The sequence below is a fragment of the Pholcus phalangioides genome, unplaced genomic scaffold, assembly GCF_987345545.1.
Source record: "Pholcus phalangioides strain wild (caught in Gottingen) unplaced genomic scaffold, Ppha-v1.0 ptg000005l_1, whole genome shotgun sequence".
In the NCBI taxonomy this organism is placed as follows: Eukaryota; Metazoa; Arthropoda; class Arachnida; order Araneae; family Pholcidae; genus Pholcus; species Pholcus phalangioides.
Genome location: NW_028301598.1, coordinates 8,078,753 through 8,096,845, shown reverse-complemented (window position 1 = coordinate 8,096,845; position 18,093 = coordinate 8,078,753). Strand labels below are relative to the sequence as shown.

The following is an 18,093-nucleotide window of genomic DNA, read 5'->3' as shown; positions in this document are numbered from 1 at the left end:
ATCACCTGCTTATATCTCTTCGTTGAGACAGCGGTTGGGCCATGTTCTGGGTAGGAGAAGGAGGTATCTGTGAAGCAAATAAATAATTCATTTCTAAAAATATGTTCTACCTAAAGGATCATTTACTTTTATTGTCTACTAGTACAAAAAGCTTGCAATATCAGCTTGGTTTAATTAAAGAATGCTTTAAATTGCAAAAATTTCATAATTATAAAAACCATTGATCAGACAACAGTTTAGAAATAATAGTGTTGTGTGAATATCACTATTTTTAAATATAACAATGGAAATATTCTTCATATTTCGTGTGGTTGCTTTCCTCCTTACATCTTTTCCCGCTGCACTTGAGCTCAATCACTTCCCAAAAAATCAATAATATTTTCTACTGAATTTATGAGTAAAAAATTGAGAACAATATCAAGTTTATCAAAGCCCCAGCCCCACCGTTTAAATTTGTATTATTAGTATAGGCAGAAGGATAGAAGTGGAAAATTCCATCCCAAAGTTTATTTGTATTGTTGAATACAATATTGTATGAATATTTGTTAGTTTCATTTTTTACACAAGAAACGTAATTATTGACAAAAATCCAGCATAAAAACATTCGGTACGCTTCCAGTATGTAAATATTGACGGTACACAAAAAATAAACAAATAAATAAAACTTGCCAATTTTTCCACAGAAACATACATGATTTTTAATTCAGACTACTCAAATGCATTTTCCCACACACTGTGCATGATAAATTAGCTTAAAACTCAAAATATAAATTATTTTCCGTTTGTTAAGCAGCATGTGCAAGAAAAAAGTTTGGTGGGAAATATATGAAAATTATTCGGTACTTGCTGTTTTCATTTGATCGTAAACACTGTTTTAAACTATGTCGTGAGCTTAACATAAACGATTCTGGTGACATTTTCCACCTCCCTACTGCTTTTTTAACAGCGAAAAAAAACCGTTCGACAGCCATCTTGAAACTACACACAAGCGAGCAGAGCAGCGAAAACAAAATATCTTGATTCCTTTGCTATTATTGTTTGCAACGCAGTTCCCACACTACCGCGCCGCACGGCACTATACGCAGACGCATTGGAATCCACGTGTTTGATTTCACTGCTTGGATCTCTTCTCCCCTTGTTGCTTTGCTCTCCGCCTAAGTATATTTTCAGCCTAAGTGAAGCAGGCCACCCATTCGAGAACTTATATAAAGGTTTCCAATTTATACAATTCCTGCCTCAACGTTTTCAAGGCATTGTGCAGCTGATATACCTATGGAATGACACAAATTTTGTGTTCAAAAATATCAAACAAGCACTCATATTAGAAGAGAAGAGGCTACAGCAACCCAAGCAAGATTTTAATAATAATTTTTTTTTCTTTAATAACATGATCTTCATGTATTCCCAAGGGATCAGTACAATCCGTCCAGGGAATTTGTTAGTGTTAGTAAACATCCATGAACGAACTGGGATTCGAACCCGGTGAGAAGCTAGTTCCCTAACCACGCGACTGCCAGGCGGCAGCTGATATTTGGATAAACATTCTGAAATTGGAGCCTAGGAGCCTATAATGTGAACTCTCATGTCAATCCAAAGACACTTGTTTTGTCAAAGAACGATGTTGAAGGTAAAAATTCTAAGAATATAAAGAGAAATTTGTGAAAGGTAAATCAAATTTTTCTCAAAATAATATGCGTAAAAATTATGTTAACCATAATGTAAATACTCATAACTTATCATTTTGGTGACAAAACTAATTTGTCAAATGTAACTTACGAAGTGCATAATATATATTTAAGTGAAGCTTTTGCGACTCATATTAATGATCCCATAGATAAATTTATTTGGCTAATAGATACAGCCACCACAGGTAATTTTTGTAATAATCTCTATTTTTATCAAATATAAAGCTATAACAAATGCAACGATGTCTCCAGCTGTAAATAATTTACAAAGTCTGATAAAAGGCATCAGAACAGTTAAATTTCATGTTTTGGCGAACAGTGTTAAGAACGAATTATATTTTCATAATGTTCTTTATTCGCCAAAAATTAGCCATAATCTAATTTCCAGTCTGAAAATCTATAAAGATGGTTGTCATTTTGTTTGTTCTAATAATAAAATACAAGTTTATTCTCCTGAGTGGAAAAATATATTTCACGCATAAAGGCAGGGCATGTTATACTTTGTTAAACCTAAGTTTGAAAAAATTGCTACGAAATCAAATGAAAATGTCCACAATATCCATCCTGCAATAGTACCCGAAACTAAATCCAAACAGTGTATCAAGTCTTATTACCTAACGATGACAATGGAAGATGGCATAAACATTACGGACACATAGACCACGATTATATAAGGCACACACCCAAGTGTTCTGGTGTGAGAGGTATGTCCGAATTGAGTAATTCCATGAAATCCTGATATATATGCAAATTGTGTAAATCCAAGAGAATTTCTCATAGATCTTTCGGAAAAATCAGCTCTAAGAAGTCCTTACAACTTTTGCACATGGACGTTTGTGGTCCAGTTCCCGAACAAATAATTTCTGGTTACAAATATTTTCTAACCATAATTGACTATTATTCAAGAAAGGTTACAGTTTTTCCTATCAAGAAAAAATCAAACGTATTTGATTGTTTAGATCATTTCCAGAAAAGAGCTGAAAGATTTCTAAACTTAAAAATATTAAACATAAGAACCAACAATGGAATGAAATTTTACAAGAGGAAATTTAAAGAATTTCTTGAAAATCAAGGTATTAGAGCATAATGTTTAAACAATGATATGACTCAACAGAACAGGGTTGCTGAACGGTATAATCAAACTGTTAACGATGGAATAAATCTATTCCATAAATAAATAAATAAATCTATTGAAACGAAGTGGATTGAAAAATGAGTTTTGGGCAGAAGCATCATTTAACCTACGTAAGAAATAGGATTTGCCTCAAAAACTGAAGAAATCTGATTCAAAAGCAAAAATTGGTATTATGGTTGGATATGCCCAGCGAAGGCAAAGATATAGGATTTGAGTGCCTAAATCCAATCAATTGGATGAAACATAAAATTTCATTTTGATGAAAATATTACTGGCGTAAAAGCAATACTGAATCCAAGATCGTATAAGAGAAAGTTATTATCACTTCGAAATGTTAATACTTTTGATGATCAATACTATTCCAGTTCCACGGACGAAAATTCTGAAGTTTGATCATCGACCGAAGAGAGATACGGAAGTTCAAAATTAGAAAATGAATGGTAAACTCGAATTTCAAGATTGGAAGATGGATTGCCACTTATCGGTAATAACTAACGTGGGGCCCCATGTTATGTTATTACTGATGTCTTGTCAACAGCGATAACCCCTTAGTTCACTAACTAACACTAGGTCTTTCCCCTGGGTGAAGATTTATTATTATGGATTAATACGATTCATTGTTATATTGAACAATCATACGTATGAAAGTAATTATATTTAAAAATCTTGTCTCTAATTAGAAGAGGGACGCAGATTTCTGCTGGTTCTGTACAATCTATTGTCTTGGTCTCATCCACAATAGTCCTAACAATATCGTGGGGAAAGTACGGCCAGCTTCCTTCATGCTTTTTTGAACTTTTGCCATCCAAAAAATACAGAGTACCTGAAATAATTGATTTGCGTATTGCCACGTTATTTATGTTGAAAAAATGTTTCACACATTGCATTTAACAATAATGAACAAGAAAATTTCATAATTAATTTAGTTGAGGGCATTTTTCTTTATGAGTCAGTATAGTAAAAAAAAAAACAAAAGAAAAGCATATTTAAATGACAATTATCTTACCAACTTCAGATTTTTCTACCCCAAAGCATCGAAGCAATGTCTTTACGAACTTGAAATGTCCCGTCATCAATGCACTATCAGCTGAATGAAGTACTGGTGATGATGAAGGTGAAAACCCCTGCAGCCATGTGATTTCGTCTTCAATCATCTGTTTAGCATCAATCTGAAGACTCTGTTGCTCTTCCTCTGCATTAAAAAAGAAAAATGGGGTGAGAAAATCGAAATAATGTGTGATAAATACATTAATACTAATTTCACACCAGATCAGAATCAAAATTCAAAGATTGGGTCTATTTTAAAAATCCTCATACAATAACACTAACTTAGTTTGCTAGAGTTGTTTGGTTTTAACCAAGTGAATTTTTTTTTAAATCGCATAAAAGTGGCCTAAATATAATTTTTTCCCTTGAAAAATATCATATTGGTTCATTATTAGCCAAAAATTTTCATTCTTATCACATTTTCTATTCTTGGGGGGTAGATTCTGATGGTGTATCTTTAAATGGCATAAGATGGTATAAAGTGGTTATTTTTTTTCAAAAAGTCCCTTTTTCTGTGTCTGTCTCTCTTTTACGCCTCATGGGTGGCATTTCCGGTCACGACATCCTTGCAAATATGGTTTGAATTGATGTTCTCTACCTCCCCACAAAGTTTTTACATGAAATTCTGAGACACCCTCTAATGTTGCATAAATACATAGATCAAACAGCATCTTTCAGTTTCTTTGACAAGGGTTCATCTGTATATATTTCCCAATTTTTACTACCAGTTCCCCTCAAAATTTCCTAATCTTATTTCAATAAATATTAAACAAATATATATATTTTTTAAAGATTTAGATGTTCAGCTGATCAACTATGAAATTCCTAAATTGCAGCATTAATGGCTGAACAGAGATGCAAAAAATATTTTTATTTCTTTTATTATAGTATGAGCGGGTCCGTTCCGCTCATAATTATTCGTAATTATTTGAATATAAAGGTAATTAGTTAAAATTGTTAATTTATTTAAATGGTTAATTGTTTAAGGATTATTTTGTATTTAAAAGATTAATTGGAAGGTGACTAGGTAACAGGTGTGGTATTGAGACTTTGTGTTTGGTAACTTGACTTTGGGTAGTTGTAAAGAACACGTGCAGGGCGGCCACGAGTGATATAAGAATATGTAAGAAAGGAAGAACGTGCTTTAGGCCAACTGCCGATGAATCACAATTCATCTGGCAAGGTATGAAGCTACGAAATAAGAATGTAAGATGGAAAATACATGAATAGTGGATGTTAATGGATTCGGGACCTTCACTGAAAGGAAGATGCAATTTGAACGCAACTTGAAAAGAGGGTATTGAAGAATGAGGAGATTAGAATGAGATCGAATCGTCATGTATAGGCCACCCTTAAGCAAACTGTCGGTACGACGTTCACACGGGTGTATAACCGTCACCTGGCATGCTCAAGGCTTGGTGACAGGAGAAGGGTGTTTGTCTAAAATACGTGAATAGGAGCTGTAACGGAATGAGATTCGATTCCTGAGGCGTAGGTGTGGAGAAGTTAGGGAGAGCGAGAATAATGAAATAGACGTAAGAGAGGAACTATACAATACAAAGCGGCATTGCAATTAGAGCACCTGTGCTCTGCTTGTAACATGGGGGTCGCCTTAGGTATGGATATGAAGGTGACCGGTGCACGTGGGCATTCTGATTATTTAGGAAGGGGCGAATTGTATTTGGGATGAATGGCACCGATCTTCTCCGGAATGGTTACGCGTAAGTCCAATCAAATTGCCCTTGCTTGAGGCCGCAAATTGAAATGTAGCACGGAAAGAAAACTTGGAAGACGGAGCGAATCCTGGGTTCTAGGGAGGAGCCGAAGAGGATGTAAAATCAGGGGGCTGATGATGAAAAGATATAGTAAGAGGGGGTCAGACTCTAGAGTAAGATGGAGAGTAAGAGATAGTAGGAGAAGAGTAAGAGAGATAGGAAGAGAGATAGTAGGAGAGATGGAGTAAGAGATAGTGGAGAGTCGCGGAATATAACGAAGAAAAAGGATAGAGTGCCGCCCTAGAGAAAGTGCCGTGCGGGAAAAACAGCAGCAGCTAAGATGGCAAGGCGATCACACACGAGGACTGGGGTGAGTACACCACTCTATCGTTCCCTTAACCCGTAATGTCCAGTTAGGAAAGTTGAATTCTTATGTAGTGTGTAATGTCTCAGATACAGTATCGGTTAATTACATTGGTGCTGATCGCATAAAGCAGAAATTGTTAAGGAGATACATTATAGTCTATATTGATGTCTGCGGTGTTAAACTTCTCTATTAAATAATTTTTTAAACTTCTAACTTTGCCTCCGTGCGTTTAATAACTGGGTTATTGTATGTTAATTTGTTTTCATTTGTCTTAAACACAACGCAACTGTACGATCGAATTTTGAGAATGAATAATTGATTAAATACTTAGTAATTAAGTAAAAGTCAGCATGATGAGCGGGCTGACAATAGCTCTCAACATTTTTTTTAATGAAATTAAAATTTTAAAATACTTAATAACAACTGCAATGAAACATTGTACATGTTGAATATTTTCAAGCATGAAATTTTCAAATATCTGCTGACACCCATGGAGTCTATATATACACAGGAGTCTGTGAGTTGTATCTTCTTAGATGTAGGCATATTGTGCATCTTTGTTGATCGCTATACAGAATTTTATCACATTTCTTATCCAAAAAAAAGGTAGCAAAGGAATCCCTGAAGACCTACCTGCTTGGAAGCTAATGCCATAAAATTTTAAATTCTACAAAAAATATCTCAATTCATGATGGAATATAAATGAAGTATTTGTAAATACATGAAACATCAATAAATACCTGTCAGTCCATCCAATAGACTGCAAGCCAGTTCAAAATACTCTTTACACTGACTTAAGAGCCTATTGCAAATTTTAAAGAAAAAAAAAGTTTATATTTTTGAACCATTCAATATAAATCAATACATATTAAAAAAAAATTATGTATATCAATTCTAAGCAAAGGAGAAATTAGAATGACAATGAAGCAAACAAGTACGATATAAAACAGGGGTCCTGTTAAAATTGTTAGACTCTACTGAACTCAAACCTCAGGCATGTATTTAAGAAATAGCTAACACAACAAGACACACAAAGACCGTCTTGCTTGCAAAAGAGACCTACATATGGAGGACTCAGAAGCAATCAGTGTAAGCCAATAAATATTAAAAATGAGATGTAAGGGTCTTTTTATTCTGGGGTCAGTATAAGCAACACAATCTGCTGTTTCAATATAAAGACAGTGACTTGAATGCTTTGGCAACTGAAAGTTTTAATAATGAAGAGGTACTTGGGATACAAAAGCTATTGTAAGAAAATTGACTTACACTGATCGGATTGTAAGTCCTCCCCCCCCCCCCATATAACTATACTTCGTAAGATGTCTGCCACAGATGTGAGTGAAATGTCAGGAACTGTATTTCCTGGACCATGGCTTAACAGCCAGGAACATTTTTTTATGTTTCATGTTCAATTTATGTTCTTTAACATGATGCATGTTACTACCATATAACATAAAAAATCAGAATGGTTAAGAAAGTCACCTTTGATTCATTCCTCGAATGCAACTTGAAGAGACCCAAAGTGGCAGGTGAGCTTTAAGAAGAATTTGCAACAAATAATGTTTAGAACAAATAGATGTATTGTTGAGTTGGCTCAACTTGAAGAACTGCTGAAGGGCACAGCAACGGACATCAGAACTCGGGGAACCCAAAAGCATATCAATAACAAAATCTCGATTACACTGCATCTTTGCAAAAGCACCTACAGGGGACAAATCATAAGTAATGATAAATTTGAAAACAAGAAGGAAGAATTTCAATATTTCAATTAAAGGGGTAGGTATATATATATATATATATATATACAGGAAAAATATTTGACAATTAGAATTAGTGCACTATTCTTAACAGGTATTGAATAATTAAACAACAATGCCTGTGCTCTTTCAAAATATACTGTGCTTATCAGTGTTCACCAATACACATCTAGAGATGTATAAAAATTCAATTTTATCCAAATTTCATTGAGGATTAAAAATACCCTTATCAATTTTAGAAAAAAAATTTCAATAGAGTTATTTCTCAGTTTTTCATTAAAAAACATATATCCCACTTTTTACAAATTTACTCCTAAAAACTTTGGAGAGGACTGAAATTACACTCTTCAAAATTATTTTTTTGGATAACACTGGTGCCCATGTTCTAACACTAATATCTTTCAAGTTGTAGTGCAATGAGCAATGAAGCAGTGCACTGTAGCACATCAAATACCTGAAGTTTTCGAAGAGAGTGTTGATACTTAAAACTTCATTTATATATGCCTAGGTGCACTTTTACTCAGTAAGGACTGAGGTTCTGCAAGTAGGAATAATGTTACTTACTGTATATACTAGTGTAGAAGCTCACCCACCAATATAGGAAAAAGTTTTTGAACAAAAAACTCTACTTATATACACGATAACTGCAAGATATAGTGGTGACAGGTGGGTTCTTTTTTTTCAAAGTAAACCACAAATTTTGCTATTTTTTGAAAAAAAAGCATGGAAGAAGTGTAATAAACACAATGTATCCTGGCACTCACCAAATGTGTCACTTACACAGAATGATGAACAGCAATCATAGTGTTTTGTGTAGATTCAGAAGCTTTAAGGTTGGAGCAAGACTCAATTCCAAAAGTCAATATTTCTGCACGAATTTCATTTTTATGAATGGATGCCATCAGTGTACATTAATCAAGTGAAACATATTATAATAATCAACTTTTTGCAAATGACTTTAACCCGCTAAATAAGATTATCAGAGATCTGTTCAGAATTTGCTTGTAGTATCCTGTTTTTTGTGAAAATAGTTATAAATGTTGAGAAAAGTTATTTTCCTTTTGTGAAAATAGTCATAAATGTTGAGAAAAGTAAGTAATTTTGTGGAAGTGAAACACTCTATGTAATTTTCACAAAAGAAATGAAATGCCAAATTTATGGTTTTATCAATGTGTATTTTGTGAAGGGTAAAGAAAAATTTTGAATTTCGGCTGGACAGACCCCTGATTAGTCACTATTTCAAGAGTTCTTAGCCTTTCATGTTCTGCTGACTCTTTGTACCAATGACATAGGCCAGGGACCCCCTTCATCAATAAGATGAAATCCATGGATATCTTTACAAAAATATTGTGTATAGCAATATAAAAACAATTAATTTTTTTTCTCACCCAGACTCACAGACCCCCTGAAACCTCTCCGAGGTTCCCTTGAGGTTCAGTGGACCCCACTAGTTAAGAACCATTGCTCTAGTTATAGAAAAAAATGGAAAATGTGGGATGAAATATTTATTTATTTGTACAATACCATTCGACTGAGGCCTATACAAAAGAGTGCATTTGATGGTGACAGAAATATTGTTTTACATTTTTCAAAAATCCCACATTCGTGGGCAGTGTCATCTGAAAATATCATTTTGAAGAATAATTTCACTACTCTCCAAAATTGTACGAGGTAGTTTTGTAAAAAAAAGAGGGTTTTTTAAAATAAAAACAGAGAAGTAACTCCAGTGAAAAAAAATTTCTAAAATTTTAAGGTGGAGAAGTAAAATTGAATTTTGATGCACAAATCATGCATCTAAATGTGTACTGGCAAACACTAGTCATGGGTAAATAAACAACAGTGCAGGGGACTTTTTTCCACTCAACTTTAGTATGCTGAAAGAAACTAAATTTGAAACAGTTGGTAAAAGCTAGCAATAGTTTTAATTTTTAATTTTTGGGAGTGGTCAAGTCTATTGGAGAAATATATTGGCTTAGATAAAATGCCAGAATTATAGAAGTTTAGATGTCTATGAAGAATTTTATATAACATAGTTAATAGGGAAATAAGACGGTGCATAATAAGAAACTGAAGATTAAGTTTGCATTTGAGTTCAGAAACAGACACAAGGAAAGACCAACAGGCATGGATAAAGTGGGCAGATTTATTTTGGATTAATTCTAGCTTGCCAATATTACTTGAGGTGTAGGGGTCCTACATTTCAGATACATAGAATATGGGAAAAATTGAAATATGGTAACAGAGTCAAACATCATGAGTAGAATGCTTACAGTTGAGACTAAGATAGAAAAGTTTTCCGACACATTTCTGATTACATATCATCCCCCTCATACTAGAAGCACAAATGTGCAAATTATCACTTTCTTTTATCAGCTGGTTGGATACCTTGTTTTGCTATCTTTGCCTGAAACATGAATGTGTATCCCAATGGAAACCCATCACAAAACATTTTAGGAAAATAACTTCTATAGTTGATAGGCATGTTTCATAAATAGAATAAGCATTCAAACATCACATTTCCCAAATTATTTTTCTTCCAAGGACATTGCACATTCATTTTTCTAGCATGTGGGGATGATATTATAACCAGTTGCGATTTGAAAACTTTTCACACACATCTTTTCTGCTTTTGCATGCTAGGAATATAAGGCGAGTTCAGAAACAGTCACAAGGGAAGACCAACAGTAATAGAAAAAGTGGGAGGATTTATTTTGGATTGATTCTCAATATTAAATTGGCTTACATCACGAGTTGCAATATTTTTTTTATTTTATTTTCAATGGATTAAATTTTTCAAATTTGTTTTTTATGTTGGTAGTATAGTTTTTCATTCTTAATACGTGTTGAAAATTAAAAATATATATATTCAAAAAAGTTTTATTATTCAGTGTATAATTTATTAAATTAATATCCTCACCAAATACATCCGGTCTAAGCTCAAGAACCAGCACAAGAAATTTCAAGGCTTTCTGAGAAAGAAGACTATCAGTGCTGCTTACGAAAGGTACCTGACCACAAACTCCTCCGTGAAGATTAGTTTCACTACTATCGCTGCTTGTTGTACTTGTATTACTTCCTGATATCAAAAACAGAAAAACAAGAGGAAATTTGAATTTCAAGAAATTGTAAACTATAAATACAAATACAACAGGTAAAATGCCACAACAGGCAAAATGCCCAACGAGGTGGCTGATAAAATGATGCCTATAAAAATATGGATGTCATATATTTAAAAAATACAGCAACCCAATTAAAAATGCAATTAACACAAATTATAAACAATATATACACATGATAAAATACTATACAAAGCCCATAAAGAATACTTATGGTTGTCTTATTCTAAGAATGGATAGCTTCTCGATTTACCCCAACATGTTTGTCGTATTTCTTTTTAAACGTGTCAATTGTGTTACAATTTACTACCTCTGGGGGTAAGCTATTCCATTTATTAACAACCCTATTAGAGAAAAATTCCCTGCGACACCATAGCCTTACATTGTCCCTCACCAATCGATACTGGTGTCCCCTTGTAAAAGCAGTCGATTGGCAGTGTACTAAAAGTTCATGGTCCATCCTATCCATCCCATTGAAAATTTAGAACACTTCGATCATATCTCCTCGACACCTGCGTTCATCCAATGTAAACATTCAAAAAATGAAGTCTCTCTTCATAACTTAGCCCCGTGTGCCAATAAGTACATGCGTAGCTCTTCTCTGCACCCCTTCAACCAAGTCTATGTCCCTCTGTAGGTATGGTCTCCAAAACCTTACAGCATACTCCAGTTCAGGACAAACAAAGCCTAGAAAAAGTGGAAGAATGACTTTAGGAGAACGCAAAGAGACCTTTTTGAAAATGAGACCAAGCATTCCATTTGCTTTTTTGACCACTGCTGAACAATGTTCAGGAAACCTAAGCCGCTCAACAATGAGAATTCCCAAATCGGTGACCCTAGTTGCATTCATGTAAACACATAATTACATACATCATAAGTGGACGAAGAAAACTAGAAAAATTTACCAGAGCTACTTTGTCTACTTCTGCGACCACCATAGAAATGACCTTCCTTGTTTGGCAATGAACTATTTGCAAGATGTAAGTTGCCAGCTGCACCTGCCCATGCAATCCTCATCAGCGATGATAACACATCAAGAAGTTCTTCCTGTGTCAAACTCTAAACAAATACAAACAAGACAAAAGCTACCATTACAGAAAATAGATGTGCATCATTGTGTACATACAATTCCTTTTAATTATAATTCCATGAGATTCAATGTGTAGCCTCTAAACATTTGTGTTTTTAATTATTTTATCTAAAACAAATGAAAAATATTAGTAAGAATAACCACCATTTATATAGGTACAGATTCATAAATTTACTACAGAAGAGCAAATACAACTGCAGAAAAGTAATTTTAATTAACACCCAACAGTAAAACAATTTTTTTTAATGTTTTGGGAATGATAAGTGTTGTTTGAATTATACATTATTCATGATTAATTGAAGGAATCTGAGCTGTTATAATGACTATACTGAAATACTGAATATACTGTTATAATGACTATACTGAAATACTGAATATACTGTTATAATGACTATACTGAAATACTGAATATACTGTTATAATGACTATACTGAAATACTGAATATACTGTTATAATGACTATACTGAAATACTGAATATACTGTTATAATGACTATACTGAAATACTGAATATACTGTTATAATGACTATACTGAAATACTGAATATACTGTTATAATGACTATACTGAAATACTGAATATACTGTTATAATGACTATACTGAAATACTGAATATACTGTTATAATGACTATACTGAAATACTGAATATACTGTTATAATACTGATACACACTGTGCTGGCACGCACTTGGGTGAAAATAGCATATCATTTGGACATACCATATATACTCATGTATAAGCTGACACCTTCATTCAGGACCACCAAAACTGCAATGAATTGAAAACTGGCGTATAAGCTTACCCTCCAAAAATTAGCACATTTCAGAGGGGGGAAAATCATATATTTTCATGCAAAAAAAACTACAATGAAAAATGATTCAAACTTTCTAATTCATTTTTTCTTCTGATTCACCAATTTCTATATCAAAAGTCAATATGGTGTGGCATCTTCCTTTTCATCTTCAACTGTGCTGTAATCGCTGTCACACTTTCAAAGAGGATGTTGTCTTCAGTTCCATCCCTTGAGTTGATAGTACAACACTTTAACACTTTTTTAAGGATTTGATGATTCCATGCCTTGTGAAACCCCTGGCACGCTAAGCCAATGTCGGGTTTCTTAAGGGAACCGGTTTTTGTTGTTTCTTTATCTTTGGAACTCATTTTTTGGTTCGTAAATTCTTTACATAATCTTTAAAAGGCTTGTTCATATTCTCATCTAAAGGCTGTAAAATCGACAATAGTCCACTGGGTATCAAAGCCAACAACATTTTTGATTTTTTTGCTTTGGCTTCAACATCATTGGGTCTGAAAATTTTAACATAGCTACAAAAATCCATCTACTGATTAGTAACACTACCTAAAGTAGTCCAATGAAGTCATGGATCCTCAAGCTAGCAATGCATAGGCCATGTAGTTATATGATTTGGTAAAGTGGGGTGTCGATATTTTCTCCTCAAAAACTGGCCTGTGTATAAGCCAATCCCTCCCCCAAATAAAGGAACAAAATTTTTAACAAAAAATTTGGTTTATACATGAGTATATGTGACAATTTATTTCACAAAGGTGATTCTCATGGAAACTTATCAAGACAATGGAAAATTTTTTTTAGTTTTTCTTTCATCAGATACTGATTATTTACAATGTCTGTTTATTTTATTTTTCCATTTTATTTTTCATAATGGATTTATGAATTTGGTGGAAAATCTTTGGATACCCTATACATCTCAATCTGAAAAATTAATTTAAAAAATGAATTGATAACAAGTTGATATCTGCTCACTTCAATGGCCATACGATGATTTTTCTGATCAGTGCAAATATCTGATGAGCTGTGGTTATTGTTCACATAAAAGTCTAAAACACATTCTTTTGTAGATGCATATGAAGCGAATGCTGGGCTGTTTTCAATTTCCAACTCAGTTTGGTCACAAAGGAGATACCTGAAATTATTTTAAAGAAAATTTAAATATACACAGATTTGAATGAAAATGGCTACCTTTTGTTATTTTATTCATTTTTACAGTGATGGGTCAAAAAGTCAAACCTTGCAATATTTATGGCTGTTAAATAGCAACCCTGAGTGATGTTGTAGTCTACTTCGTTAGGAATACTGTCTTTTTTGAATATGTTGAGGATGAGTTTCAATCCACCAACAGAAGCAAAGTCATTGCGGAAGATTTCTGCACTTTGCATAGTTCCAGCATCTTGATTCACTGGCATCAGTTTACCATTGAGCACCTAGTGAAACAAATGGCAAGCAACAACATTAAAAATAAAGTAGTTTCTCAATTTAATGGATGAACAGTGCTTTTTTAATGTTTCAAAATCAAAGCACACCAAGGTGCAGTCATTAACAGGTTAGTATTCCTGGTTTTTTATTTTAGTGTTTTATTTTCTGAATAAAATTGTCTCATACATGAAATTACAGAAATTCTGTGGAGCTTGTATTTTTCAAACATTTTCCTAGGTGTGGCTACTCCTTCAGAAATTAGAGAAGTTGTCTTTTTAAACCCTTCTGCTCATTCTTAAAACTTACTTCCAAGTTGTATAGCAATCTGAATGGGGAGACACCAGACTGAACATCGAAAAGCTTCTTCAGAACATCCTTTGGCCCTTCCAATTTTTCTTTAGATGGCGAGGTGACAGTAAACTTCTTTGGACTAGCACGAGGACTGGACTTTGATGATTCAGCTGATGAAATTTCAATCACTTTCTACATAAGACAAAAATAATGACTAATTTACCGATTGAGGCAAAGAAAAACAATATTCAATGTCATTTGTAAACTGTTATTGGTATTATTACCCCCCCCCCCCAACATAATATGAATTTCTCTAAATAATTCTTGTGATACAGAGGACTCTTATCATATGATCATGCAAAAGACATTCATGCCAGAACGGCACAACTTGGCAAGATAACTTGGCGAGAAAGAAGTACTTGGCGAGATGCCGGGTACAGAGACCGGTTTGTACCGGGAAAGCATTAGTGTAGCATGAGAGCTTGAAGAAGAGAGAATGCCCTTCTAGCCGTATATATATAAGTTGGTTTTACTCTCTCCCTCTTTCTTCTAACTCGCTACCTTTCAATTAATGAATATGTAAAATCATTATCAAACTTATCTATTGAATTCTAAGTAGAGGGATCTACATTAAATGAAGATGAGCTAACTAGAATCTTTAAATTTGTTTTCTTTCATATGAATTTGTGAATTGATTTATCTACCTGGGTAAGTTGACATGATCAAACCACGGTTGTACCATTGGTGCCATGACCAGGATTTGAACCTGGGTTATCGCGGCCACAACGCAATTTATCAACCACTATACGATCACAGCCACACAAAAAAACATAGGATGTGGGATGTGTTTGGCTGTTCCTCTGTGTGTATGTGTTGATTTGTTGAGAACTAAAATTATGCACCTGCATAGTGAGCTCCCGAAATTTGGTTGCTCAATTGAAACACTGTGTCTCCTTGTGATGATTCTTTCCTACTCTGCAGTGAGCTCATGAAAAGTCTATTATTCGCCTCCTCGGTTAGTGCATCTGCTACTGCTTCGTCAAAATTTGACGGGGCTCTTGTAGGCAGTTAGCGTTCCGCATTCATAGTACTATTATGGCTTTAGCGATAAGTTTTTTTACTGTGTCTCTTCGGTTCAAATTAACTCTTCCTCCAACTCAAGAAGTCAAATAAATTTGGAAAGTTTGAGGTTGGAAATTATATCATATACGCCTACAAATGGTAAATTTGCAAGTTTTCCCAACTTGAGAAATTAATGTCGAATCAGTCTCATCTCAAGAAAAGCTTACAGCAACTTTCTTCCCCTTTTCATAATGGGAACTTCACTGGATGTACAATACCTAGCTACAAACCAAGAAAATACATTAAATCTAATGGACAGTAAATTTTTGATACCCAGATTATTCAATGAAATCTGAGACGACACAGATGGACAGTATAAATTTGCCTTTCAAAGTGACTCCTTTATGATGTCATACATACTTTTGCACTGATTGAATCTAATGCATCAAGTGTGGCAGGATCTGTAGGAATAAGATGCAAAATGCTTCTCACTTGGTAAGTAATCCTGTAAAGCACAGAAATCATGTTTTATTCATTTATTTATATACCAGTTACATAAAAAAATATATAACAGACCTGCCAACCTTTAGAAGGTTAAAAACCCTGTAACTTTTTTCAAAAATCCTGCCATTTAAAAATCTGGAAAACACACTTTTGCGTGAATTTTTTTTAATGACTATAATAAGAAACAACATAAAAAGTAATACATTAATACATAATATGACCACATTACCCATATTTTACGTAACGTTCCGGAAAAATTTTCTTTATCATTTGCTGTCAGACTAAAAAATTTCCATTTTCTTCAATGATGCTTCCTTCTTTGAATGATACTTATTGGACATTTTCTTTATGCTAAACATTCTTTTCGTGAAATCATTTTAATTAACAGATTTATAGAAGCCTTTGATTTCCCTCCTATTAACAATAAAAAAATTTTCCTACAACTATTGATTCAATTATTCTCATCACGATTATTTCAGTTTCAGTCATGGTCCTTGTACGGGTGCTTTTCTTCTGGTGATAGTTACAATCAAAGTTCTTGATTCGTGAATATGCCTCCCAAATAGGCTCACAGGGCACCAACCTCGTCACTAGGCATAGTCTCTAGGGCCATCTTAAGAGCATCATGGGCATCCCGGGCAAGTGATGTTCAGGTGCCCTATCTGGTTGAAATTCATAGTCTACAGTTTACATACTTTCTCTTAAAAATCATACTGCCAGATGTCAAATAATCATGAGACTCTTAATGCCATATACATGATTTTTCAATACATAGATCTTGATTTTCCAAAATTTTCACATCACAATGGTACTCAACCTTTGGAGAGTGTGGACCACTTCATTGGTTTGGATACGTGTCACAGGCCACTTGAGTTATCTGGAAATGTGCCTCGATCTACTCAGATGATCTGAAAATGTGCCAGAGGCTGCTTTAGTTGTCTAGTAATATTCTGAAAGTCATTCGGGTGATCTGAAAGTGTTTTTTGTCACTTAAGTGATCCGGACATGTACCATTGGCTGCTTAAATGATCTGTAAATGCACAACAGACCACTTAAGTGATTTGATAATCTTTCATGGGTGAGTTTAGTAGTTTAGTAATTTGTCAAGAGAACTATTTAGCCCACAGACCACGGGTTAAGCCTATATGATCCACCTGTCTTTCCATATAAATGGGAATGGAAGTCTATTTCTAAAGAAAAGAAACAGTGGCAGTATAAAATAGTAAGCTCAATCTTTCTTTTCTTCATTTTTTTATGCTGATGACAAAAACTGAAATCCAGCAATATGATTTAATAATCTAGAAGCCTGTAAATTTGTGAAATCTGACTTTGCCAGCCTAAATTCGGAAAGTTGGCAGGTCTGCTAAAAACGTTGAGGGATGATAGAAAACACATACAGGGTGTTCATAAACTGTTTAAGAAAGATTTGAGGGGGTGGTATTACCCACTGAAAAGAACAATACTCACAATGAAACTTAAGGTCACAATCTACTCAGAGTATGAGAAAAGTGTAAATTTTCCAGGTTGAGGTTTGAACATAAAAAAAAGAATGAAATCATGTTTTAAAATCCTGCAGAGATTAGTAAAAGACTCAGGGGAGATGCTCAAAGTGACTTTCAAAGGTGTCTTGCACAGGTCACTGGCACACCCTCTCGTAGACCTCTGATACAAGTAGGCCTACATATCCAATTTGTAGGGTAAAAAATTTGGATTGCAACCATATGTTCCATTGTAAATATTGTTTGTCTTTATGGGTACTATCTCAACCCTCCAATTTTTTCTAAACAGATTTTATAAATACCCTGTATATCAGCACCTCTCAACATTGTAAACTCATGGGTTAGCAAAATGTCTGAAATAATTAAATGGACAACCAACTTAAAAAATTTTTTAAACCAGTACTTAATTTTTTTTTTAAAAACAAGTCTAAATTTTTTATTTGGACCTATATGAATACCCATGAAATTAGTGGCATAGAGTTGAATAATTTTTATTCAACTAGGAATTAAATTTTTAATTCTGCCTACTAACCACCTGTCCCCCTTTTTTGCACCTCCAAGTTACCACAAAAAACTGCATTACATCTAACAGCTA

At 34.0% G+C, this 18,093-nt stretch overlaps 1 protein-coding gene across 2 annotated transcripts in view; it reads right to left on the bottom strand.

Moving 5' to 3' along the window:
* The window catches only part of LOC149085974 (ubiquitin carboxyl-terminal hydrolase 24-like), a 212,670-nt gene that overhangs the window by 118,348 nt on the left and 76,229 nt on the right, over positions 1–18,093 (bottom strand). For both annotated transcript variants that reach the window (XM_089232271.1, XM_089232272.1), the window contains exons 28-36: positions 15,916–16,000; positions 14,449–14,625; positions 13,957–14,150; positions 13,693–13,852; positions 11,728–11,881; positions 10,624–10,782; positions 7,432–7,651; positions 6,690–6,751; positions 3,827–4,012 (exon numbers count right to left, since the gene is read on the bottom strand). In XM_089232271.1, the coding sequence (XP_089088397.1) occupies positions 3,827–4,012; positions 6,690–6,751; positions 7,432–7,651; positions 10,624–10,782; positions 11,728–11,881; positions 13,693–13,852; positions 13,957–14,150; positions 14,449–14,625; positions 15,916–16,000 (1,397 nt within the window). The remainder of the gene's footprint in view (positions 1–3,826; positions 4,013–6,689; positions 6,752–7,431; positions 7,652–10,623; positions 10,783–11,727; positions 11,882–13,692; positions 13,853–13,956; positions 14,151–14,448; positions 14,626–15,915; positions 16,001–18,093) is intronic.